The 25,814-nt window shown below is 31.6% G+C and overlaps 1 protein-coding gene across 1 annotated transcript in view; it reads left to right on the top strand.

Moving 5' to 3' along the window:
- Nucleotides 1–24,539, top strand: part of LOC142329548 (peptide transporter family 1-like) — a 60,900-nt gene extending 36,361 nt beyond the window's left edge. Inside the window, exons 9-16 of the mRNA XM_075374219.1 lie at nucleotides 7,325–7,579; nucleotides 9,099–9,204; nucleotides 16,003–16,372; nucleotides 20,194–20,322; nucleotides 20,407–20,548; nucleotides 22,797–22,925; nucleotides 23,029–23,136; nucleotides 24,408–24,539. Coding sequence (XP_075230334.1) covers nucleotides 7,325–7,579; nucleotides 9,099–9,204; nucleotides 16,003–16,372; nucleotides 20,194–20,322; nucleotides 20,407–20,548; nucleotides 22,797–22,925; nucleotides 23,029–23,136; nucleotides 24,408–24,539 — 1,371 coding nt within the window. The remainder of the gene's footprint in view (nucleotides 1–7,324; nucleotides 7,580–9,098; nucleotides 9,205–16,002; nucleotides 16,373–20,193; nucleotides 20,323–20,406; nucleotides 20,549–22,796; nucleotides 22,926–23,028; nucleotides 23,137–24,407) is intronic.
- The last annotated feature ends 1,275 nt before the right edge of the window (nucleotides 24,540–25,814 follow it).

Raw genomic sequence — 25,814 nt, 5'->3', positions numbered from 1 at the left:
TTATGAACTTCTTTAAATAAATAAATACCTAAGTTAATTTTTTTTTGGTCGCATTAGAAGTTTTGCTCTTTAATGTTACGTAGGAGTATCAGTGAATATTTATCAAGATATCATGATTGATATCTAAACACAAATAACTATTTTAAATTTATTTAAAATAAAGCAGAACATACAATAAATATACTTTTATTTAAAAAAATTAAAATATAACATTTTTTAAATAAAAAAATCAAAGCATGTTAATAATAGATACTGTTACATGTCACCTACTACAACTACAACACTGGGTCAAAATGATCCATCAAAAAATCTAATGATACAAATTATGAATCAATAAAAATGTCTGAAAAATCACTTTTTTAACTGAAATAAACTATTTTTAAGTAAATACTTATTTAAACTGTATCTTATTAAAAACTTTGGTGTTAGTAAACAGTGATAAAATTATTCACTTATGATTATAAATAATTTCTAATGACTTTCATATTTCTTATTACAATAAATTAATAGAAATATTACTTTCCAACATTAACACCTTCATTAATCGGTGGTTTGATATTGTGTTAAAATTATGATGTTTGTTTTTGCAAGGGAAAGAATAATACACTTAATTGATTATCGTAAATTTTAAAATAATTTTATTATTTTAAATAAAATTAACGTTAAAAGCTCTTCAAAAAGCTAATACTATTAAATGAACTCGAATAACACCAAATTTAAATTAATTAAAATAGATCTTTTATTCTGATTGTTATATAATTATTTTTTTTGTCTTCAGTCATTTGACTGGTTTGATGCAGCTCTCCAAGATTCCCTATCTAGTGCTAGTCGTTTCATTTCAGTATACCCCCTACATCCTACATCCCTAACAATTTGTTTTACATATTCCAAACATGGCCTGCCTACACAATTTTTTCCTTCTACCTGTCCTTCCAATATTAAAGTGACTATTCCAGGATGCCTTAGTATGTGGCCTATAAGTCTGTCTCTTCTTTTAACTATATTTTTCCAAATGCTTCTTTCTTCATCCATTTGCCGCAATACCTCTTCATTTGTCACTTTATCCACCCATCTGATTTTTAACATTCTCCTATAGCACCGCATTTCAAAAGCTTCTAATCTTTTCTTCTCAGATACTCCGATCGTCCAAGTTTCACTTCCATATAAAGCGACACTCCAAACATATACTTTCAAAAATCTTTTCCTGACATTTAAATTAATTTTTAATGTAAACAAATTATATTTCTTACTGAAGGCTCGTTTCGCTTGTGCTATTCGGCATTTTATACCGCTCCTGCTTCGTCCATCTTTAGTAATTCTACTTCCCAAATAACAAAATTCTTCTACCTCCATAATCTTTTTTCTTCCTATTTTTACATTCAGTGATCCATCTTCGTTATTTCTACTACACTTCATTACTTTCATTTTGTTCTTGCTTATTTTCATGTGATAGTTCTTGCGTAGGACTTCATCTATGCCGTTCATTGTTTCTTCTAAATCCTTTTTACTCTCGGCTAGAATTACTATATCATCAGCAAATCATAGCATCTTTATCTTTTCACCTTGTACTGTTACTCCGAAACTAAATTGTTCTTTAACATCATTAACTGCTAGTTCCATGTAAAGATTAAAAAGTAACAGGGATAGGGAACATCCTTGTCGGACTCCCTTTGTTATTACGGCTTCTTTCTTATGTTCTACGATTATTACTGTTTCTGTATGGTTCCTGTACATGTTAGCAATTGTTCTTCTATCTCTGTATTTGAACCCTAATTTTTTTAAAATTCTGAACATTTTATTCCAGTCTACGTTATCGAATGCCTTTTCTAGGTCTATAAACGCCAAGTATGTTGGTTTGTTTTTCTTTAATCTTTCTTCTACTATTAATCTGAGGCCTAAAATTGCTTCCCTTGTCCCTATACTTTACCTGAAACCAAATTGGTCTTCTCCTAACACTTCTTCCACTCTCCTCTCAATTCTTCTGTATAGAATTCTAGTTAAGATTTTTGATGCATGACTAGTTAAACTAATTGTTCTGTATTTTTCACATTTATCTGCCCCTGCTTTCTTTGGTATCATGACTATAACACTTTTTTTGAAGTCTGACGGAACTTCCCCTTTTTCATAAATATTACACACCAGCTTGTATAATCTATCAATCGCTTCCTCACCTGCACTGCGCAGTAATTCTACAGGTATTCCGTCTATTCCAGGAGCCTTTCTGCCATTTAAATCTTTTAATGCTCTCTTAAATTCAGATCTCAGTATTGCTTCTCCCATTTCATCCTCCTCAACTTCCTCTTCTTCCTCTGTAACACCATTTTCTAATTCATTTCCTCCGTATAACTCTTCAATATATTCCACCCATCTATCGACTTTACCTTTCGTATTATATATTGGTGTACCATCTTTGTTTAACACATTATTAGATTTTAATTTATGTACCCCAAAATTTTCTTTAACTTTCCTGTATGCTCCGTCTATTTTACCAATGTTCATTTCTCTTTCCACTTCTGAACACTTTTCTTGTCCTCCTCAAAAATCTTCTTTACCTCCTCTTCCTCAAGCTTCTCTAAATTCCACCGATTCATCTGACACCTTTTCTTCAGGTTTTTAAATCCCAATTTACATTTCATTATCACCAAATTATGGTCGCTATCAATGTCTGCTCCAGGATAAGTTTTGGAGTCAATGAGTTGATTCCTAAATCTTTGCTTAACCATGATATAATCTATCTGATACCTTGCAGTATCGCCTGGCTTTTTCCAAGTGTATATTCTTCTATTATGATTTTTAAATTGGGTGTTGGCAATTACTAAATTATACTTTGTGCAAAACTCTATAAGTCTGTCCCCTCTTTCATTTCTTTTGCCCAGCCCGTATTCACCTACTATATTTCCTTCCTTGCCCTTTCCAATGCTTGCATTCCAATCTCAAACTATTATTAAATTTTCATCTCCTTTTACGTGTTTAATTGCTTCATCAATCTCTTCATATACACACTCTACCTCATCATCATCATGGGTGCTTGTAGGCATATAGACGTTAACAATCGTTGTCAGTTTAGGTTTTGATTTTATCCTTATTACAATGATTCTATTGCTATGCGTTTTGAAATATTCTACTCTCTTCCCTATCTTCTTGTTCATTATGAAACCTACTCCTGCCTGCCCATTATTTGAATCTGAGTTTATTATTTTAAAATCACCTGACCAAAAATCGCCTTCCTCTTCCCACCGAACCTCACTAATTCCTACTACATCCACATTTATCCTATCCATTTCTCATTTCTCTTTTTAAATTTTCCAGCCTACCAACCTTTTTTAAACTTCTAACATTCTACGCTCCGACTCGTAGAATGTTATTTTTTAATTTTCTGGTGACTCCCTCCTTAGTAGTCCCCACCCGAAGATCCGAACGGGGGACTAGTTTACCTCCGGAATATTTTACCAAGGAAGGCGCCTCCATCATTGCTATATGAAAATGCAGAGAGCCACATTTTCTTGGAAAAAAGCAGCTGTAGTTTTCCATTGCTTTCAGCTGCGCAGTACTCAGAGGACTGAGTGATGTTGATATGGCCGTTTAAGTCGTCCTGACTCACGCCCCTAACAACTACTGAAAGAGCTGCTGCCCTCTTTCAGGAATCATTCCTTAGTCTGGCTCTCAACAGATACCTCTCCGATATGGTTGCACCTTCGGTCCAGCTACTCTGTATCACTGAGTACTCAAGCCCCCTCACCAATGGCAAGGTCTCATGTTTCATAGAGGAGGTGTTATATAATAATACATTACAAAGATCATGTCAGAAGTGGCAAGGAATTGCTACTTCACTGCTAAAAAACGGAGCACATATCTATATATCAAGAGAAACCTGTGGAAAAAAACTCATGGTAAACATTGATCAGAGCAGCAACACAGAATACACTGTCAATTACTAGATACAAAATAGACATGATAAAATTATACTTTTAATACTTAATACTTTTTAAAGATGGAAACACGATTTGGCAAACATTGGACTAAAACTTTGGTTCCCCAACTTGAAATATTTTTGTGTTGAACAATGTGAGATCTTTTTTGTAATTGTAATTTAAATATTGGGTAACTAAGTTAAAACCCTATGGTACATTAGAAATAAAAACCTGTCAATGGCAAATTTAGGAAAGTTATTTAGCGCTTTGATGGCTTTTCTTGTTTCCTTTTGTCTTACATGTTTATTTTATTTTTCATCATTGTCAGTAGGTTTATCTGCTTGACAATCTTCATTATTTAGCTGAAAGATGCGATCAACTTCACTATAATAATACCGACTGTCATGTTAGTCTAGTGTACTGTTATTATGCTATTTTTGAACAGCCTCTTTATTAGCTCATGTTACATTACTTCTCATGTGTGTATACATAATTTACACATAGGATGCTTTACCACTAGTAGACTGCAATAATTCAGAAAACCTATAAATTCATTAGGTGCATGGTGCATAAAAGGAGGTTTTACACACCACAAATTTTATGCTAATACATCACATCAACAATTTTATGAAAATATTCTCAAATGAGCAATAGTGAAATATGAAAGACATTTTTCAAAGTAACCGTTATGAAAGCTTGCTCTTGGAAGGTTTAGAAAATTATTTTTATCCATTTTTAAACATGGTTTAACACATAAGAAGTCTTACTAAATGTCAGAAAAAGGCCAAAACAATTTTAAAAAAGACACATAAAAGGTTTTGCCTGCTAAGTGACATATATATATATATATATATATATATGTATGCAGTAAATATAGAGCAAGTCAAAAGTATGGAAATCCCTCAACAACTTTAAAACCGTTCTAGATAGAATACTTAACTTTTCAGATTAACCTATCAGTCAACTACTTTACCTTTGATCAGAAATAGAATTTCAACTCCTTCTTGGAGGGTGGCCAAGGGGTTGTACCTCAAATATCTTAAATGCTAACATCCTTTGTGTAAATATCATTTTAAAGGTCTTTTTAAAACAAGAAAAATGGTGTAAGTAAAACATTGGTTCAATTTTTTATTTTAGGTAAATAACTCAAAATGGTGGTGGGATAAAATTGATTTTGAAAATGACTAGATTTACAAAGTTCAAATAATAAAATTAAACTGAATTAAATTAAAATTTAATCTAATTTAGTTAAAATTTATTTTAAAAGTTAGATTTTAAATTAAAAAAATGTTATTTTTTAACACAGAAAATTAATAAAAGAAGAGTAAATAAATAAAAATATTGTCACCTAATCATACTGATCAGCTAATCATTGATGGTATCTTACTATTGTTGCAAAACATACTTCATTGTTGTGTATTTACAGTGTTTCATTACTGCACTGTTAGTTTCTTATGAGAATTTATTGTGATCAGTTGGCTAATTGATTTTATCTGCTTTTACCATATTTGTAAGCCAATTTTGTTATTTACATTTTTTTACCATTTTTGTAATTGTTTTTTACTGAATTAATCTTTTGTGTGCTGCCTGCTAACATTGCTATCAACATTTCACTTGTAAACAGGAGAGGATCACACTTTTACTGATGAGGGGCTTTGGTGATAGTTAGGTCATATAATGAACTTGGTGAATTGTTCAATGCAACACTTCATAATCATAACCCTATTTCAAAAGCGCTCAAAGACCATCAATCATTTGAAGAAACAGGTAATATTAATTATATGGGAAAACAAGAGACCTAAATCTGCAACAAATAATAAAAACTCATTAGAGATTATGCAAAACTTTATTGGGAATCCTCATTCCTCGACTTGAACAACAGGATGAGAACATAACATTAGCCAAAGTTCAGGATTCTAACATTAAAAAATGAAAATTTCTAACTCTTAAAAATTTGGCTAGTGCAAGAACTCTATGAAGATGACTACAATTGAAGACTTGTGTGAAATTATGATGAACAATTTTTCTGCAAATCCTGATTTATTAAACAACATATGTACTTTTTAGTGATGAGGCCACATTTTTTTGAAATGGCAGTGTAAGTGGCCATAATTGTCAATACTGGACTTATCCACATTGGTATTGTGACATACTACTGGTATTGTGCACATATACAGTATCCAGTCAAAGTAAATGTATGGCTAGGTAATGTTGGAGGGACAGTTGAAAGCTTCTATATTTGTTGATGGAAATTTAAATGCAGTAAAATATGAGCCTTTCCTTCTTGGCCATATCATTCCAAACATTCAAAACGTTGTTGGCCCCAAATTCAAAACATTAGTTTTAACGAGATGTTTTCCTTCCTCATTTCAGTATTCAGGTACATGAAATTTTAAATTAATTTTTTTTCTGAAATATGGATTGGCCAAAGGGGTGAAATAGAATGTCCAATGAGATCATCTGACTTGTCACAATCAAGATTCCTTTCTATGGGGCCACTTAAAAAACGTATCATAAAAAGCCCCAAGTTATCGATGATTTACAAAATAGAATTTGAAAATCAGCAAAAAAATATTGGTAGGGAATCACTGAATAATGCAGTGTCATCCTTTTACAACTGACTGGCACACTGCCAAAAAACAGGACATTTTGAACATTTATTAAAATGAAATTTTAAGTAAATAAAAGTAACTAAGCAAATGTTATGCTAAATTTATTCAATAATATCCATTTAATCAAATTTTATCAAATTCATTTTGTGATAAAAGTTTCTTAAATTATCAATGTATCACAAAAAGGGTGTTCTCATTTAAAATATTTGAGTTACAACCCCTGGGCCACTTCCCAAGGGGTTAAAATTTTATTTGTTGTCAAAAGGTAAAGTAGTTGACCTTCACCTTATCCTGAAAGTTACACTATTTTACCTGGAATGGTTTTAAAGTTATTGAGGGGTTTCTATATTTTTGACTCCCTGTGTATATTATTTTACTGAACTTAATCTTTTTATGATTCATATTATTCTTCTGTACAGTTAAATAAATTTAAATTCTATTAAATAAACCACCTAGTACAGAATATTGAGATAAGACATATCTTAATTTTTCATAAAAGTACTTTCGTGAGATGCCACATCCTCGTTCATGATTGAAATAATTCCGTTATTGTTTAATAAAAATTAACTTTTTTTTTTTAAATTTAAAAAATATACTAAAGATACACAAACAATTTTTTATTAATTATAATTTTTTGTGAGGGTTGCAGAAATATATATGAAACATATATATATGTTTTATTCAAGTAGTAAAATTCAAATATGAATTATGTAGATTTCAAAACATATACCATATTTCTCATAGTATCTTTATAAATCATACAGAAATAGATTATAGTTATTCATTTAATTTTTTATGCAGGGATCATATGCTGTTGTTCCACATATGGGTGAAAGTCAGCTACGGATATTTAATGGTTTAAACTGCAGTGTAAACTTGGAGTCTGTAGTTACAGGTGAAAATAAATTGCAGTTGTTTGCAGAAGTTGAAACATTGCAGGCTTTTCAAAGTCTTCATTTGCCTGCTTCTTCACTTACTGTTACTGCTACTGCAAATTCTTCTCAGTGTCCCGGATTACTACCTTGGACTGGCAATATTACAACTATTGATGCTAGGGTTTGTATCTTAATGAGATAACTTTTTTAAAATAACTGCTCCTTAAATGAATTCAAATCAAACAGGCATATTCAATACAATATAACACAGCATCATGCATGCCTTCTTATAGTTTTGGTATTTATATATTTTAGGAGTTATTAGGAGACCCATGACATTAAAGACAACAGGCTTATTGTGCTGCTGTATGACACGAACTCTTGGGTTTGTCCATACGTAATTCTTTCCACAGACACATCCACAATACACTGGTTGTCTTCAGCCTGGACTTAGTGCAAAATACATCTATAAAACTCTAAAGGGGAAGATATCAATTTACTGCTAACTGATATTTCATTGATCAGCTTAAATATATGCTTCACCAAAAACTGCTTTTCCTTCAGAAATTAAAATGCCACTTGAGTAGAGGGATAAGTTTTTTTAATGAACAACCTCTCTCATCTGTATAATTTTATTGTATTAGTTAACTCAACTATAAAAATTTTTCTATTGGACAAAAGTAAATTACAGGAGTGATAAATAATATGCTAATAAAAAAGTTACAGGTTGTAATTGAATTACAGTAAAATTTTGTTATCTATAGATTTATGAAATAAGAGATAACAGAATATTACATTAAATAATCAAGATATTCTCAAAAATAGTTGCATTAATATATAAACATTACTTTTGATATTAAAGTTTCTCTTAAAAATCCCGTTTATTAACTAGAAAAATTTGTACAAGAGAAAAATTCAATTTTGGAATGGATTCCTAAAGTAAGCTAAATATTGCATAATATTTAGCTGAATTCAGTGGATTCACCACCGAGATGATGAACATTCAGAGAATATAAAGTGAAAATTTGTTAATAAAATTTTAAGTGCTGCCTTAAAAATAGTATATTTTGGATAAACTTTTAATTCTAAGGCATTATTGAAAAAGTAAAGCAATGATTTGCTGAAATAAAATAAATATCATCAAAAGCACTTCTTATGTGATGTATTTGAGGTAGTATGTTTGCTTTGCTACTGTAATTCCAGAATGGCTGTGTTTATCCTCCTGAAATAGATATCAAGTAACTCATTTCAAATACATGAGTGACTACATATACGATAATTTGAAGTAAACAAAAAAGCTAAAGGTAAATGCTCAAAGCTAAACAAAGATAATTTTGTTTGGAAATTATCATACAGGATGTCTAAAGTGCTTAAAAAAAGATATAAAGTATGTAGTAGGTTTTTTCTTTATTCCTGTTTCTGAAAATTATGAATTATTTAATTTAGCATGCCTGTTTTACTAGCTATCTTACTTGTATTCAATATCTAAATCAGTTGATCATGTCAACTAGCAGTTCTTAAGTGTGATGATGATAATGCCCTGATGATAGCAATGTATTTTATTATTAATGAAAAATAAAATCATTAAAAAATTTATTATAATAAAGTGATAAATTTACGTTAGATGATGTTTGATGTTTGTTAATTTGATAAGTATATAAAACAAAATTGTACATGTAAAATATGTTTTCTTTCTTCAGGCTGTTTCCTACTTTATTATGAAAAATGATGATGAGGAATATGAGCCAGGAAATATAATTGTGGAAAAAATACCTGGATTTGATAATGTTCATAAATCTGAAATTGGTAATCCAAGGCTACGGTAAGCATTCAGTTTATATTAAGTTGCAAAGTTCACTGTAATTTTGTTTGTCATTTTTTTTGTCTTCCCATCTTTAATATTTTTATTATTTATTTGTTATTATTATTACTTTAATTATTTTCTTTTTATAATTTAGATCCTCCTATATGAATCATGAGACCTTGCCGATTGTTTGTGGGGGGGGCTTGAGTGTTCAGTGATACAGAGTACCTGCACCGAAGGTGCAATCATATCAGAGTGATATCTATTGAGAGCCAAACTAAGGAATGATTCCTGAAAGAGCGCAGAAGCTCTTTCAGTAGCTGCTAAGGGCGTAGATCAGGAAGACATAAACGGCCATATCAGCATCACTCAATCTTCCGAGTACTACGCAGCTGAAAGCAATGGAAAACTATAGCTGTATTTTTTTCAAGAAAATGTAGCTCTCTGCATTTTCATGTAAAATATTCTGGATGTAAACTAGTCCCTGTTAAGATCTCCGGGTGGGACTGCTAAGGAAGTGGTCACCAGAAAATTAAAAAATAACATTCTATGAGTTGGAGGGTGAAATGTTAGAAGTTTAAAAAAGTTCGGCAGGTTATAAAATTTAAAGAGGGAAATGGGTAGGTTACATGTAGATGTAGTAAGAATTAGGGAGGTTCGATGGGAAGAGGAAAACAACTTTTGGTCAGGAGATTTTAGAATAATTAATTCAGTATTTCAAAAAGCTTAGCGATAGAATCATTGTGATCAGGATAAAATCAAAACCTAAGCCGATGATGATTGTTAAGTCTAATATGCCTACAAATGCCCATGATGATGATGAGGTAGTGTATGTATATGAAGAAATTAAACATATAAGAGGGGATGAAAATTTAATATAAGTTGGAGATTAGAATGCAAGCATCGAAAAAGGGAAGGAAGGGAATGTTGTGGGTGAATATGTGCTGCACAGTAGTAAATGAAAGAGGGGATGGACTTACTGAGTTTTACATGAAGTATAAGTTAGTAATTGCCAACCCCAGTTTAAAAATCATAATAAAAGAATATACAATGAAAAAAGCTAGGTGATACTGCAAGGCATCAGATGGATTATATCATGGTTAAGCAAAGATTTAGAAATCAACTCATTGACTGCAAAGCATATCCAGGAGCACACTGATAGCAACCGTAATTTATTGATAATAGAATGTAGATTGGGGTTTAAAAACCTGAAGAAAAGAGGTCAGATGAATCAGTGGAATTTAGATAAGCTTGAGGAAGAAGTAAAGAAGATTTTTGTGGAGGACATCGCAAGAGGTCTGAGTAAAAAAGATAAGGTAGAAAATATAGAAAAAGAATGGGAGAATGTTAAAAAAGAATGTTAAAAAAAAGAAAATTCTTAAATCTTCTTCAATAAAGTTAGACGAAACAAAGAGAACTGGTAGAAAATCTTGGATATCAGAGGATATATTGCAGCTGATGGAGGAGCGTAGAAAGTATAAGAACGCTACAGATAAAGAAGGTAAAAGGATCTATTGACAGTTAAGAAATAATACTATAAACAGGAAGTGCAAATTAGTGAAAAAAGAGTGGATTAAAGAAAAGTGTTTAGAAGTGGAAAGAGAAATGATCCTTGTTAAAATAGACAGATCATACAGGAAAGTAAAAGAGAATTTTGTGGTACATAAATTAAAATTAAATAATGTGTTATATAAAGATGGTACACCAATTTATAATACAAAAGAAATGTTTGGTGGGTGGAATATATTGAAGAGTTATATGAAGAAAATTAATTAGAAACTGGTGTTACAGAGGAAGAAGAGAAAGTCAAAGAGGTTGAAAAGGGAGATACAATACTGAGATCTGAATCTAATAGAGCATTAAAGGATTTGTATGTGAGAAAGGCTCCTGGAATAGACGGGATACCTAAAGAATTACTGTGCAGTGCAGGTGAGGAAGTGATAGATAAATTATACAAACTGGTGTGTAATATTTATGAAAAAGGGGAAGTTCTGTCAGACTTCAAAAAGAGTGTAATTGTCAGGACACCAAAGAAAGCAGGAGCAGATAAATGTGAAGAATACAGAACAATTAGCTTAACTAGCCATGCATCAAAAATCTTAACTAGAATTCTGTACAGAAGAATTGAGAGGAGAGTGGAAGAAGTGTTAGGAAAAGACCGATTTGGATTCACGAAAAGTATAGGGACAAGGGAAGCAATTTTAGCACTCAGATTAATAGTAGAAGGAAGATTAAGGAAAAACAAACCAACATACTTGGCGTTTATAGACCTAGAAAAGGCATTCTATGATGTAGACTGGAATAAAATGTTCAGCATTTTTAAAAAATTAGGATTCAAGTACACAGATAGAAGAACAATTGCTAACATTTAGAGGAACCAAACAGTAACACTAATAATTGAAGAACATACGAAAGAAGACGTAATAAGAAAGGGAGTCCGACAAGGATGTTCCCTATCCCCGTTACTTTTTAATCTTTACATAGAACTAGCAGTTAATGATGTTAAAGAACAGTTTAGATTCAGAGTAACAGTGCAAGGTGAAAAGATAGAGATGCTACGATTTGCTGATGATGTAGTAATTCTAGCTGAGAGTAAAAAAATTTAAAAGAAACAGTGAATGGCATGGATGAAGTCTGAAGATGAACTAGCACATAAAAATAAACAAGCACAAAACAAAAGTAATGAAATGTAGTAGAAATAAAGTAGAAGGGCCACTAAATATAATTATAGGATGAGAAAAGACTATGGAGATAGAAGAATTTTTTTATTTGGGAAGCAGAATTACTGAAGATGAACGAAGCAGTACTGATACAAAATGCCAAATAGCATAGGCGAAATGAGCCTTCAGTCAGAAATATTATTTGCTTACATCAGGAAAACATTTTTGAAAGTATATGTTTGGAGAATAACTTTTTTGAATGTAAAACTTGGACGATTTGAGTACCTAAAAGAAAAGATTAGAAGCTTTGAAATGTGGTGTTACAGCCAAGTGTTACATCTGCCACCAAGTCTTCATTACCAGAGACTGAGGAGGTCGATGGAAAAAGATCAGGTCCCCTTTTCCAGCCAGACTTCCTGCCTACCTCTTTTTGGTATCTGTCATGGCCGGAGATACCCTAATCTGACAATCTGCGAATATAAATGCTCACTAACTTCCTTCTATTTAGACTCTTGGGCAAACCCACAAATATGACTACAACCTGCAGCGGGCCACGGGAAACCTTCTATATTCTACTGTCTCACACTGCAGCTCTTCGCCACTGCTAGATCAAATATGTGAAGTATTGTGATCAAACACGTAGTCACGAATTACGGCCCTCATTCTTAAAAGAACGCAAGCAGGACTAAGGGGGTAACTCCTTTGCTTGTTACAGGGTTCTACTACCAGAAGTCGTTGCCATTCATTCTTTTGCTGCGATGAGGTGGGTGCTTGAACAAATTGTACGCCTTGAAACTCTGAATCTCTGTGAAACAGAGGAGACGTGTCTGAATATATATGGCATAAAACCGTTGCAGCAGTTCTCAATCAGCAAATATTCAGAAACTGGGGAAGGTATATACTTAACCACCGTTTCAATAGCGCCGAAAAAGACTCAGTTACAACGCACAAACTGTTCGAATCAAGAGAACAGAGTTTGCTAAAAGAAGAAACAGACTTATAAGCCACATCTTAAGACATCCTGGAATAGTTGCTTTGATATTACCGGGGTAGGTAGATGGGAAAAAAACTGTGCAGACAGCAATGATGAAAACAAATTTGTAAAGCAATTGTTAGGGATGTAGTAGGGGGGTATATTAAAATAAAATGACTTGCACTAGATAGGTAATCTTGGAGAGCTGCATCAAACTAGTCAAATGTCTGAAGACAAAAAAAAAAGAATAATTTAGATGTAAATTAACATTTAATAAAATTTAGGTTAATTAATAAACGTTTACTTATTTTTATTATATTAAATAGTTAACTTAAAAGTTAGCTGAACTGCTAAGTTAAGGGCATTTTCATACTATTGCCCTATACGTACTAAGTTAATTTTTCTATGTTGTACACTTTTACAGAAAACTAGAAAATAAACTGAATAGGACTTTTTTTACTTCATATTTTACAGGGTTTTATTCAACGCTATGGTTTTGATTTTTTATTTTAGTCGATGATTCATTTTTTTTTTTAATTGTACCATAATTACTTGTGTTTTTCCTCTGCCTCGAAAGAGAAATAATTATTTTTAAAATGTTCTATTGTGCTGTTTGAAAGTTTCCATAGCGTTAAAGAGATCTGTTTTCTTTAAAAAACACAAAAAGAATTGATCAAATATCTTTTCTGGTTGTTGAGAAAAACTAAAAGTTCTTTGGCTGAACAAGTCTGTACAACATATTTACACCCAGTTTCATCAGTTTGTGGCTACAAACCATAGGTAGACTCTCCATTAGTAGTTGACAAGTGGAAATATCCAGCCAAAATAGCACGTCTTCACCTCATTAACGATACTGATCTTTCTCAAAATAGCCAAACCATAAGAAGTTTTTATTTCATTAACAAAAATTTTAGGGGGCTTTGGCAAAATTCGCATACTTATTTCTAATAAAAGTTTATTGAAGTCATCAAAATTGAATACGTCATACTCAAAGTCGTTGGTAGGAGTATCATAATTACCATATATACATGAAAATTTGCAGTCTTTAGATGCGTTGCTTTTAGAACAATTATCACTACTAAGTTATCCTCAGCTTTTATTTTGGAACCAGGTATCCTGCAAACAGCATTTTCCTTCGCTTTCTTTTCAGTGTTTTTACGGTTGTTTAATTTCTTAATTCTAGGCACCGATTTAAAAAACAAACTAGGCTTGTTTACCGATAAATTTCATTAACAAAAATTAAACTGTACAAGAAAATCAAAATAAATCGCAGTGTCGCACTAAAACTACAGTAAAACTATTAATCACCACGAAAATCAACAAACTTTTGCAAATTCATTAAGTGCAAACGCACACTACTGCGGCCACGATTGCGGCTGGTCGGATGCGGCCACAAATATATAGAGTAAACATGAATCAACGCGCACTCCTTGTCTATGCGACCAACTACCGACCGGCTGGTCGTTACGACCAAAGGTTTCATGTAATCTTATGGACAACGCACACGGTAGACGGCCAGTTTGCGATCAGACAGCTATCTGTGAAGTACGCCTTGCTGTGATTTTTAAAAACTATTGAATCACGTCATCCGTTGAATTCGATACTGAAAAGTTCATTCTCGAGGTGAAAGAAAGGCCTGCTTTACGGGATTTGTCTTTTGATGAATACGCAAACAAAAATGTAAAGAAAAAGATGCGGGAAGAAATAGCAATGGTTTTTGGCGGCAGCGAATGCAGAACACCAAAGGAGAAAAACGAAGCAGGTGAGTATTCGAATATAAGTTTATTTTCATAAATTTACAATTTGTTATTTTTTTTAAATATATTTTTTCATCGTATAAATCTGTTTTGCCACTCGAGAGCAGCTTCATTTACAAAGTAACTGGCAAAAATTTTTCTGTTATTTGAAGTGCATCTACGCCGGTTCGTTTGTATTTGTGGCGAATTATCCTGTGGATAATTCTGTAGGATATACTGTAATTATGTAGATTATACTGTAGGATATCCGCAGAGCGTATCCCGAAATCTTACACCATCCCTACTTCTGACATAGTTATATAATAAGCAGCAAGCCTTTACAATGTAAGTGAAGTCAACGTCTACATTTACGGGCCTGTGAAAAATCCTCCATTTATTCGCCATTATCCCAAGCGTACGCTCTACGAAACGTCTAGCTCTAGTTAGGCGATAATTAAATATTTCTTTTTCATTATAGAGTCGATTGCCAACATATGAACGCATAATTCTGTGAGAATTAGAAAACGCATCATCTGCAACAAATACAAACGGCAAAGGTGTTGGATTTACATGTGAGATCGGCGTGTTTTCAGGATTATTTAGTAACCTTTTATAAAAAGTTGACTGTTCACATATTGTTGAATCGGCATATTTCCCCTAAGAACCTACATCTATATAAGTAAACTTATAGTTTGAGTCAGCAATGGCCATTAATACGATCGAAAAGTATTTTTTATAGTTAAAGTAAATTGACGCACTGTTTGGTGGTTTCATAATTCTTACGTGCTTGCCGTCTATTGCGCCGAGGCAGTTGGGGAAATTGTTGAATATTCGAACCCTTTTGCTATTCGTAACCGGTCCTCTTTCGTAGGTATTGGTAAAAATAGTATCTCCAAGGCGAAAAGCACGGTGCAAATCAACGAATGAGTTTCCTGATGCCAGATACCTGAAAACAAAAACATTAATTTGTAAAATTAGTTCAATAATTGTAATTCGGTATTGATAGAATAATTTTATTGAAAAATTAATGTAGCGATTCACAGATCACTAAAAATGTACAAAGTTACTATACTTACTGTACTTAAACTATAACTATAGCTTACTGTATTATAACTTGCTTAAAAATTTTTCTATAAATTTGATAGTTTTAGCCCCTATGTATTTTGTGTCCGTAAAATTAAAAAAAAAGAAGAAATCCTTAAATTATATCTTCAATACTTTTTTACAAAATCGGAATAAAACACACTTTTTTATTTTTTATTTGAATTTTTTGTATAATTATTGCCAAAAATTTAACAAAATTTCGCAAGAAAATTTATAAAGAATAAACTCTGAGTAAAATGATATTATTATAAAGGTGGATTTTTGTATGTTCTTAAAAGAATCGCTTTAAAATAAACTTATCTATTTTATTTGTTCCTTTTGTTACAGGTATCAGTTTACAGAACAAGTGGCGGAACATAAAGGACTCTTACAACAGAGAAAAAAGAAGGTTAAGTGGAGTTAAGAGTAGTTCTGCGGCTGCCAGAAAAACTCCTTACGTGTATTTTAATTTGTTATCTTTCTTAAATTCCACCAATCAACCGACCACAACTCACTCTAGTTTAGAACCGGACCCTCAAGATTCAGACAACTCACAAGATACACCTGCGGGACCTTACCAGACAAGGGTGCTTGCCAGAAAAAGAAAGCCGCGTGACGAAGCAGGCGAAAAACTAGTGGAAGTGTTGAAAGAATCTTCGGAAGCTAAAATTAATCTTGAAAGAGAATTATTGAACGATGAAGATAGATTGTTCATGATGTCATTAGTTAAAAAAAAATTCCTCCGATGTTTAAGTTACGTGTTCTGGAAGAGGCTGAACTGCAATGCGTCTTCTCCGCAGGGTTATTCAAGCCGATACAGATACCATACCACCCTAGTACCTCAAATTCGAATCGGTCAATTCAGTCAAGGTTTATTCGACTCAACCGTATCCTACGAAGCAGTCTCCTGAGGCATTATTAACGTCCACTTCGGTTTCTAGTGAAAGTAACTATGTTCTTGATGAAGGAAGGTCGCCTTTAATTACCTGTTTTGATGAGTCTCAAGACCGGTAACTTTACAAATAAAAACTAATTTTAACTTTATCAAAACTACTTTAAAACTAATAAGACAAATTTTACTAGAGGTTAAAGCCACTGTTCTGTAATTGATATTGTGTACGATTTTGAATTATTCTGTTCAGTAATATTGTCATGTTATTATGAAAAATAAAACTTACCTCAAAGTTACGATTAGTTTTTCTTCATTTCCTATGCGCATGCGCATTGCTGTGTCTATGCCTCTTATATTATCACCGATTTTATGTAATAAATGATCAAAACTTTTCACTGACATTCTAGTAAAATTGGAAAATTCTTTTTCATGTTGTCGCAGATCGCAAAAAAAGAAGAAAAACATTCCTTTTGACAACCGAGATCGTAAAACAGGATGTACCCAGTGTTTCCTCTTGCGTTTTACACGATTAATATACAGATACGCAACAGCGGCTACCTCGGAGACATCCATCTCGTGACTGTTAGTGAGGTCGACGGTGCGGCCAGGCGCGGCCACTACATTGCTGGCCGCACCGGCTGGCCGCATGTCTGGCCGTATTCAGTACAGCGACGACCAGGGTTGGTCGTGGCCGCAGCCGCAGTAGTACGCGTTTACCCTAACGTACGACACATAGCCTGTACAAGACAAAATAAAGCGCATGTGAGCAGGAAGAAAATCGAACTACAAAAAAACGTTTATAAAATTCAATCGTCACAAAATAAATACAAAACTATTAAAAACATTTTTTCAACAGAAATCTTCTCTCAAATACCATGCATTATAAATCAAATAAAACAGAAAAAGCGGGAAAATTTAAAAATGAAAAAGAATACACATTTAAAAAAAAATGTTTTTGAGCAAGTGCCCTTAATTAGCTGATCTCTGTGGCAGAGTGTTAGCATCTTGGCCATTCATCTGGAGGGTCCCTGGTTCAAATCTGGTCATGGAATTTTTCATAAACATACAAATGCTTCAACCTTATCTGGCAGTACTATCAGGCAAAAAAAAAATTATTGTAATAATTTATTTTTTTATATTATCCTTTAATGTTCATTTGTTATCTTTTCAATTTAATCTTTTGTATTTTTTCTGATAACAAGTGACGTCTCTATCTCTTTCTAATTAATTTTGTGATTTTGTCGTGACCATCCAAGGAGCTACATAATTAAGAAACCCATTTTTTTTTAAATCTTTATTATGAAAAACTTGTTTACTTGCTTTAGTATCAGATTTTTTTTTAATTTAAAAAAATATATTTCTGGTATTTTTAAATTAAAACCGCAGTTCTTGCAACTTTATACTGAATTATCAAGTCGGTAGAATCTGTATTTTTGTAACTTTCATTTGTAGTCTAGCATTAATCCTTTCATTAGTTTGTTTGGTTTAGTCATCTTTCTAGAAATAAGTACCAAGCAGTGTCTTTAGATTTTTGGCACAATCTATCAACAGGGTTTTCTTTGCAGAGTCCTATGATTTTTTTAATTAATCCTTAACATAAAATATATATTTAGTAAAAAACTAGTTATTTTCACGAGACTGCTACCTATTCAGTATCAATAAAGGTCTGTATTAGGTTTATAAATTCTTCCTCAGATTGAGCTTTCCAAAGTATTTTTTATTTCCTTGTAACCCAACTACTTCATTTTCTTCTGTCCAAGTTTATGCTTACTCCACAAACCGGTTCGGGACCGATACATAAAGTTCTTGTTTCCTTAGCCAAAATATCAGCCCTCTCTTTACCCTCATTTGCATGAATGATGTAATGTAACTCCACATTACTAACATCTTATAATACCTTGTAACAGCCCCAGACAAGCAAAGAAACCTATGTCAGCTATCATTAATGCTGTTTAAAAATGTGAGTGTGTGTTTGTTTACACAAATCAACCCTTCAGACACAGGCATGCTTAAGTGTAACAAAGACTTATACTGCTAAAATTTAATACTTCAATTTTGTGACAACCTATTGTTTTTAACTACCAGGCCAATTTCTTCAAGGTTTTGTAATAGATGGAGTATGACATTTGCTACACCAGCAAATAAAATTTTTGAAGGTGTAATATGTAATCCAGTGTTAATAAAAAATCAGTTTAATCATCTATACCAATATATAGTACTTTGCCGGCTAACTTTTGTAATATTTACTTCATTCATTCTCATATTCCAAGCCTTCCCTGATCGGTATGTTAAATATACTTTGCCTTCTCCAAAATCATTTTTCTATTATGATTTCTTCATTCTGACTTTTCTTCCATTTCCTCCATCACACCGTTATACTACCTCTTCCTGCTTATTTCTTTTAGATCTACTGCCCTCCTCTTTTACTCCAAAATTAAGCTTTGATAGCTTTAAACCAGTTAAATTCTGTTTTTCCATCTTGTTTAACCCTCAACTGGTGAGGTGATGTCAAAAAGACAGTGTGCGTCTGGTCGCTATGTGATTATCCGCACCCTTGATCATATAATGAAATGTGCTTTGTAGTAATTGGTTATTTTTTAGTTATAATTAGATTGCAGTCCACTGAGAATTTTTATATTGTCTGCTTTTTCTCAATTGAGTGTCCAACGTCAAACTGATGTGTGCTTACCATTTTGTGCTTACAACTGTAAGTACAGTTTCCTTTCGTGAAATGATCAAATAATGTGGATTTTTGCTTAAATATTAATTTATTTGTATCTAGTTGTTTCAATTTTATTAGCAAATTGTATTAATTTTTTCCAGTGTAAAAATGAACGTGAATATCAAAATTTTGAAGAAGCAATTCTTCATGAACTGTATGGACAGAAAACCATGAATTTAGATGTTGATGAACCAATTATAGGTCAAAATAGGGAACAAGGTGCAAATTATAATCAAGAATCGGTTAGAAATGGAAATTGAGAGGTGGTTGCTGTAGGAAATGAGGAACAGGCTGTTGAATGGAATGACTGTATTGTCAGCGAACATAACACAGATTCTGAGGTCGAAGTTTCAGGAGGTGGTGAAAATGTAGGGATTGATAAACATGGAAAAGTAGATGAAAATGTTTATCTGAATAAATCCAATTTTAGATGGTCTAAAGTAGAACCGAGAAGAAATATCTGTGTTGTGGCACATAATATGTTATGAGTTGGCAACAGACGTAATATTCAAAATGAAAGTGAAATTGAAGTATGGAATAAATTATTTTCCTATTTCCTATTTTAAAGTATTTTATTGTATTAAAAAGTGATTTAAAGTATTAAAGGGGTTTTAAAAACCTTTATTCACTTAACAATAACTAAAATAAAAAATTTACTTAAAAATGATGTAAAAAGTAACAAAAAATTAAGGGGTATCAAAATGATGTCACCTCACCATATGTGTCTGTGAAACATCACCTCACCAACTGAAAGTTAAGGATTCTATCCATACTCACCTGCTTTTATTTGCTTACTATTTTATTTTTTGCATTATTATTATAAATATTTGAAAACCCATAAACATAGTGTTTGATAATGTGACAGTGTAAAAATGAAGTGTAAATTTATGTATATTATTAATACATTTGTATTTTTTTTTTTCAGTGTTCTTTATAAACTGTCAGCAGATCGTGGAAATTTGAAAATAACAGATGATGAAAAAACTGCTACAATTGTTTTAACAAAAAGTGATATATATACACCACAGAAAGAAATACCAGGATTAGTTGGAAGGTAAATTTTCATTGGTATTTAATTTTTTAAAAATAATTAATTATTTTAAATAATTTCTATTATAGACTATAATTTAAATTTCAGTTTCCGGATTTATATAGGTGGCACTGAAATACATGTAAGAAACGGTCATGACAATCACAATGATGATGATGATGATGATGACATTGAAATGGGATCTGGTGGAGTTTATACACTAGTTATACATGAAAATAAAACTCATATTGTAAGTTATTCTTTGTGGTTCATAAATTTTAATTGAAATAAATTATTATGTTATTGGTAATATGTAGTCTCTTATAGCTAAATTAAAAATTACTATCTTTAAGTGCATTTTTTCTGTTATCTTTAATGTTTCTTTCTTAGAGTATGTTTTCAGTTTGCAGAGTATCCTGTTTAAAAAGTATTTAGATTATTGTTAATGAAGCTTATGACTTATAAAAAGACTATAAAATCACATAATTGAGAAAAGTTATTTTGTCTGATTTGATTAAAAATATTTATTAATAGATTATTAATGTTTGAATATTCAAATATAGTATTAAAATATTTCATAATTCATAATGTTTTCATATAGAAGGTCCAGCTTTATCTAATAAATATCTCATTTCACATTAGCTTTTTTGTAAAAATAATAAATAGCAAAAAAGTTCCTCATACAGTAACTGTCCCATAATGTTTATAAAATTTGAAGAAAACCTGTGGTTGGTTACTTTCTTAACATAACCTGGTATCTATAGGGGGTTGTTTAACCTTAGCTTCAGGCATTGCGCGTGTAAATGTTTGATGCGCTCTTGACCATCCTCATCTATAGACATCTGTTTGGAGATGAAGTATCTTGGTATAATATAAAATTGTTCTAAGAGACCGTCTAGCAACTCTTAAAATGCTTAAATCAGTTTAATTATTCAGTGGTTTCAGAATACCAAACAAAGATGTTTAGTGTAATCATCAATAATAATAAATCATTGATTTCCTCTGTCAACAGAGGAAATCAATCTACACTCAGTATCTGCAAATCCATCTTCTCCCTGATACAAATGTATGGCAACTTCAGGGTTGAAAGAAAGTAACTTTCTCGCTAAGGGATGATTAAAACAGAAGTAAAAGGGGGCTAAGATTTCATTGGTTGAACTTCAGACGTACAGAGTAAGAATGACACATAATACTGCTTCAAATAATAGATCTATAAGCTTCTCATTCAACCCGATAAGGATCTTACTAGATCTACTAGATCTTTTATTAGACTATATAGAATATCTTAAGTTTTATCTAGAAGTTTCAAGTTTGAAGTTTCTTTATTATTTTCTTAACCAGATGTTTCTTGACAGTACACATATAAAAAAATACGGGTCGTATTTGAGAAGACCCATTTTATTGATATGATGCACTGAAATGCATTTAGAAATAAAAAAAAGATGCGTATAATCTTTTGATTACCCTCTTTTCTTTGTAAAAGCTGTCATTTGTTAAATCAGATTCTACTTCTCATAAAGGGCATAGAATTGTCCTTATAGAATTAGATAGATTGTAATGTACAAAAAAAAATTTGGGATGATTAGGGCTAGACCAGCTCTGCCTAAATTCTAACTCCACACATCCACACATTCTTACCAGGGATCTATTGAGCAAAACACCCCCCGAATGTTCTAAAAAAGAAGGAATAAAATAAAATCAACTGTTTAAGGGCCACAAAATGAGACCAAAAATTCCTTCAAAGAGCGCTTTAAGACGATTTTATCCCCCAAGGCCTGTTGTGTCCATTCTTCTTACAGTTTCTTGGGAGATCAGGTTATCTTTACTTGAATGGGGAAATAACTTACCGATTGACTTTGTATTGACCAGGTTAAATTTACGCAAAAACTAATTGTGTTCCACCCAGATACTAATAAACCATCAGAGAATTTTCTTAATCTTCATATTTTCATAAAGAAGCTTACCCTCAAAATTATTAGAAATGTATCTGAAGTATAAACCATTCAGTCAAATCCCCAGTATAGAAAAGAATATGTTATATTTGTTCTTAATTTTTTAGCGTGTAATTAACATTAGACATACTTTTTAACAATAATGATAGTACTTACTGTTTCCTTAATGAATTATTCTGTTTCTTAAAAATTATATTAATATCTCATTACTAGACTACACTGTGAAGAAGTTAACGTATTTGAGTATAAATTTGTTTGTCTGGGCCTGCTTCTGCTTTTGTGTATAGATTGGCTGTATCAGCCAATAGATTGGCTGTATCAGTGTTTATAAAACGGGCATCTAATGATTTGTTACAATTCTGAAAATTGTACTGGGAAATATCAGTCTTAAGAAATCAAAATAGCCAATGGCAGATGTGAATTTATTTAAAAGTTCTCCAATAAAAATGGTTGAAAGGATTTTAAAATTGTATTAAGGTTTAAAAACTACATAATTACAATGAAGAGTAGTCATAAAACTTATTTTATTTATTTTTTTTTTTTTAGAGTGGAAATCTTGTAACGATTTCACCACCTAACAAAGTGCATATGTTGTGGCTTTTTCCTCAATATGCTGTGATGACAGTAGCTGAAATAATGTTTGTTGTTACTGGAATTGAATTTTCTTTTACTCAGGTAATAATAGAAACAAATAGGTTTTTTAAAAATGAAAAAAGATTATAAATAATTTAATCAGTATTTAGATATGTAAATAAATAAAGTTTAAATATTTTTTCAGGCCCCAGGTAGCATGAAATCTGTACTCTCAGCAAGTTGGTTATTGACAGTTGCTTTTGGTAATCTGATTGTTGTCATAATATCTCATGCAAAATTTTTTAAGAATTTGGTAAGTTTTCTATTAGTCAATTTTTTAAATTATGCTATTGGAATCATTACTGTTAAAATCAAACTTTCATTATTGTTAATGAAAAATCATTAACCAGTAATTAACATGAAACATCAAATTTAAAACATTATTATTTATTCAAGGGGTATCTTGTATGATTTTGACATGATATTCTCTTTTTCTCTGTTGAAAAACAAATAGTATGAGAGCAAATGAAAACGATTATCTCCTATTTAAGCTACAAAACAATTTCACAGCTGTTATATGTTCCTCATAACAATTGCTATGATCTGACAGCTTTCTATTGATATTATCTATTTATGTCATTATACTATTATTCATCTTAACCTTAGCCATGCTACATGTATTTGAGAAAGATGAAATTAAAGGTAAAAAAAGACAAAACCTTGTCTGTAGTATAATATCCGTTTGATAAACTGTTACAAAGTAAGTAATGACTAGTGCGTGCACGCGCGTGCGCATGCAAGCATTAACACAAACAAGACATATAAGCATAATAAGCATTATAAGCATTAATAAGCATTAATAAGCATTAATAAGCACTTATATGCATTATAAGCATTATAAGACATATAAGTCTTATAAGCATTTGAAAACATTCTGTCACTGTTTTGTGAAATTTTGCCAATAATTTGAAATTAACATGTTGCTCAACTTTTAAATTTAACATTTTTTCGGCACGTAACAAAAAACAAAACTGCACTAAGCAATGCCTCACAATTACTGAATTGCCAAGAGTGTTGTTTGTCATCCAGTTTCAGACACATATAAGCTCACAATCAGTTACCAAGAGTCACATACCAAGAACTCACAATCAGTTTTCACAGCTTACTCTAAGAGGTGGAAACATACTTGAATTATTGAATAGACACACCTTGTATGTTTTATTGTACAGTATTTATTTCATTTTGAAAAATACCTGACATTTATAAAATTAATCTTTTTATTACCAGCAGTTTTTTCAAAAGTCTGTATCAGAAGAGGTAAATGTATTCTAAATAATTTTATTAAAAATGCTGACCAGTTTTATTTTGTTAATTTCAAGCATAAAAAAATTATATTTTTGTAATTAATACATCAATTTCAATGATATTTTCTTTTGTAAACAAAAGATTAGCTCTTATGTTTAATTATTATAAGCAATAAAATGAACATTATTAGTACTAATTATCTAATAAGTTTTATTTCTTACATCTACTTTGTTAGATGACATTTAATTAATGCAGTCCCTTTTTTTATTTCTGTTACAGGCTGATGAATTTTTTTTATTTGTTGTCTTAATGCTTATTGATATGGCTGTTTTTATAATAATGGCATCTCGATATCATTATGCACCAACTGCTCATACAGATTGCGAAATCAGTCTACAAAAACTGGGATAGATCAAGTAATACCAGTTAATAATCAAACTTTACGTTGTAAAATTTCTTTGAGGTTGATGTATTTATACGTCTACTTAGAAATTTTCCATTGGGAAATGGAAAGTTTTGTTATTGGTTTTATACTTATTATTGTTTCATAGTTTATAATACACATATAAGAATTTTTTTTTTGAAGTTAAATTGTTGTGTTTTTTATGTTGATTTGTTTGTAGTCGTTTTTAAATTCTTTCAGCTTATCAATTAGATTTCTGTGCACTTTTTCATTAACTTGATGCATTCTTTTACATTTAAGTGATTGAGAAAATAGTTCATTCTTCTATGAGAATCTCATATAACAGTAATAAAACTATCTGTCAAATTGAAATCCAGTATCTTAATGATTAATGGTCAAATTGTTAATAAATAAATAAATAAAATTACATACATTTTGATCTCTTGTTTGAATTGTGCATGCTAATATGCTTATATTATTCATATAAGTACAGTGCATGTGTACACACACACACACACACACACACAGAGAGAGAGAGAGAGAGAGAGAGAGAGAGAGAGACACACATACACACATACAGACACACAGTGTACACTCACTCTCCTCTCTCTCTCTGCATGCATGCATGTGTGTGTGTGTGTGTGTGTGTGTGTATGCATGCGTGTGCATGCACGCTTACAGTGCTCAGTATCTTTTTTTATTATATAGAACACTGCATTGGATTGATATCCATTAACAAACAGCAAACAAATAAAAGGGCAGAATTACAGAGCACGATAAAGTTCAAAATATCATGCTTCTAAACCTTTTAATTACAATTTTTTTTTTTTAATAATTTTTTTAAACTCGATAATAATCTTTTTGTAAACATTTTTATGTGCTACACACTAAGTTGAAAAGTTATAGTTTGAATATTCATATGTGAAACTAGATATGGGAAACAGGAAGACTGGCTTTATTCAGAAGACATGTCAACAGCTAGTAAAGTGTTTTGCGCAATCTGCAGAGAAGAAACAGACTGCCGCACAGGGACATAGGGTCGCTACTTACTAAGTTCGAACAGAACTGAGTGCTAGGAAGGGTTATCCTTTATAACTACTAGGAAGGCTGCTACAATGCCACTGATGAAACTAGATCCAGTTCCCGTGGCTTCATCCAAGAATAAGAAATGAAAGAGAGTAGAAAAGGGATGATAAATTCACAAAGGAACTACATCTGTTTGGAGTATTTTACCATCTTGTCTGTGACCTTGAATGACAAAGATAAAGAAAGAGTCCCTACTA

The sequence above is a fragment of the Lycorma delicatula genome, chromosome 8, assembly GCF_047948215.1.
Source record: "Lycorma delicatula isolate Av1 chromosome 8, ASM4794821v1, whole genome shotgun sequence".
In the NCBI taxonomy this organism is placed as follows: Eukaryota; Metazoa; Arthropoda; class Insecta; order Hemiptera; family Fulgoridae; genus Lycorma; species Lycorma delicatula.
The sequence above is the reverse complement of the archived record's forward strand: the minus strand, read 5'-3'. Positions and strand labels throughout refer to the sequence as shown.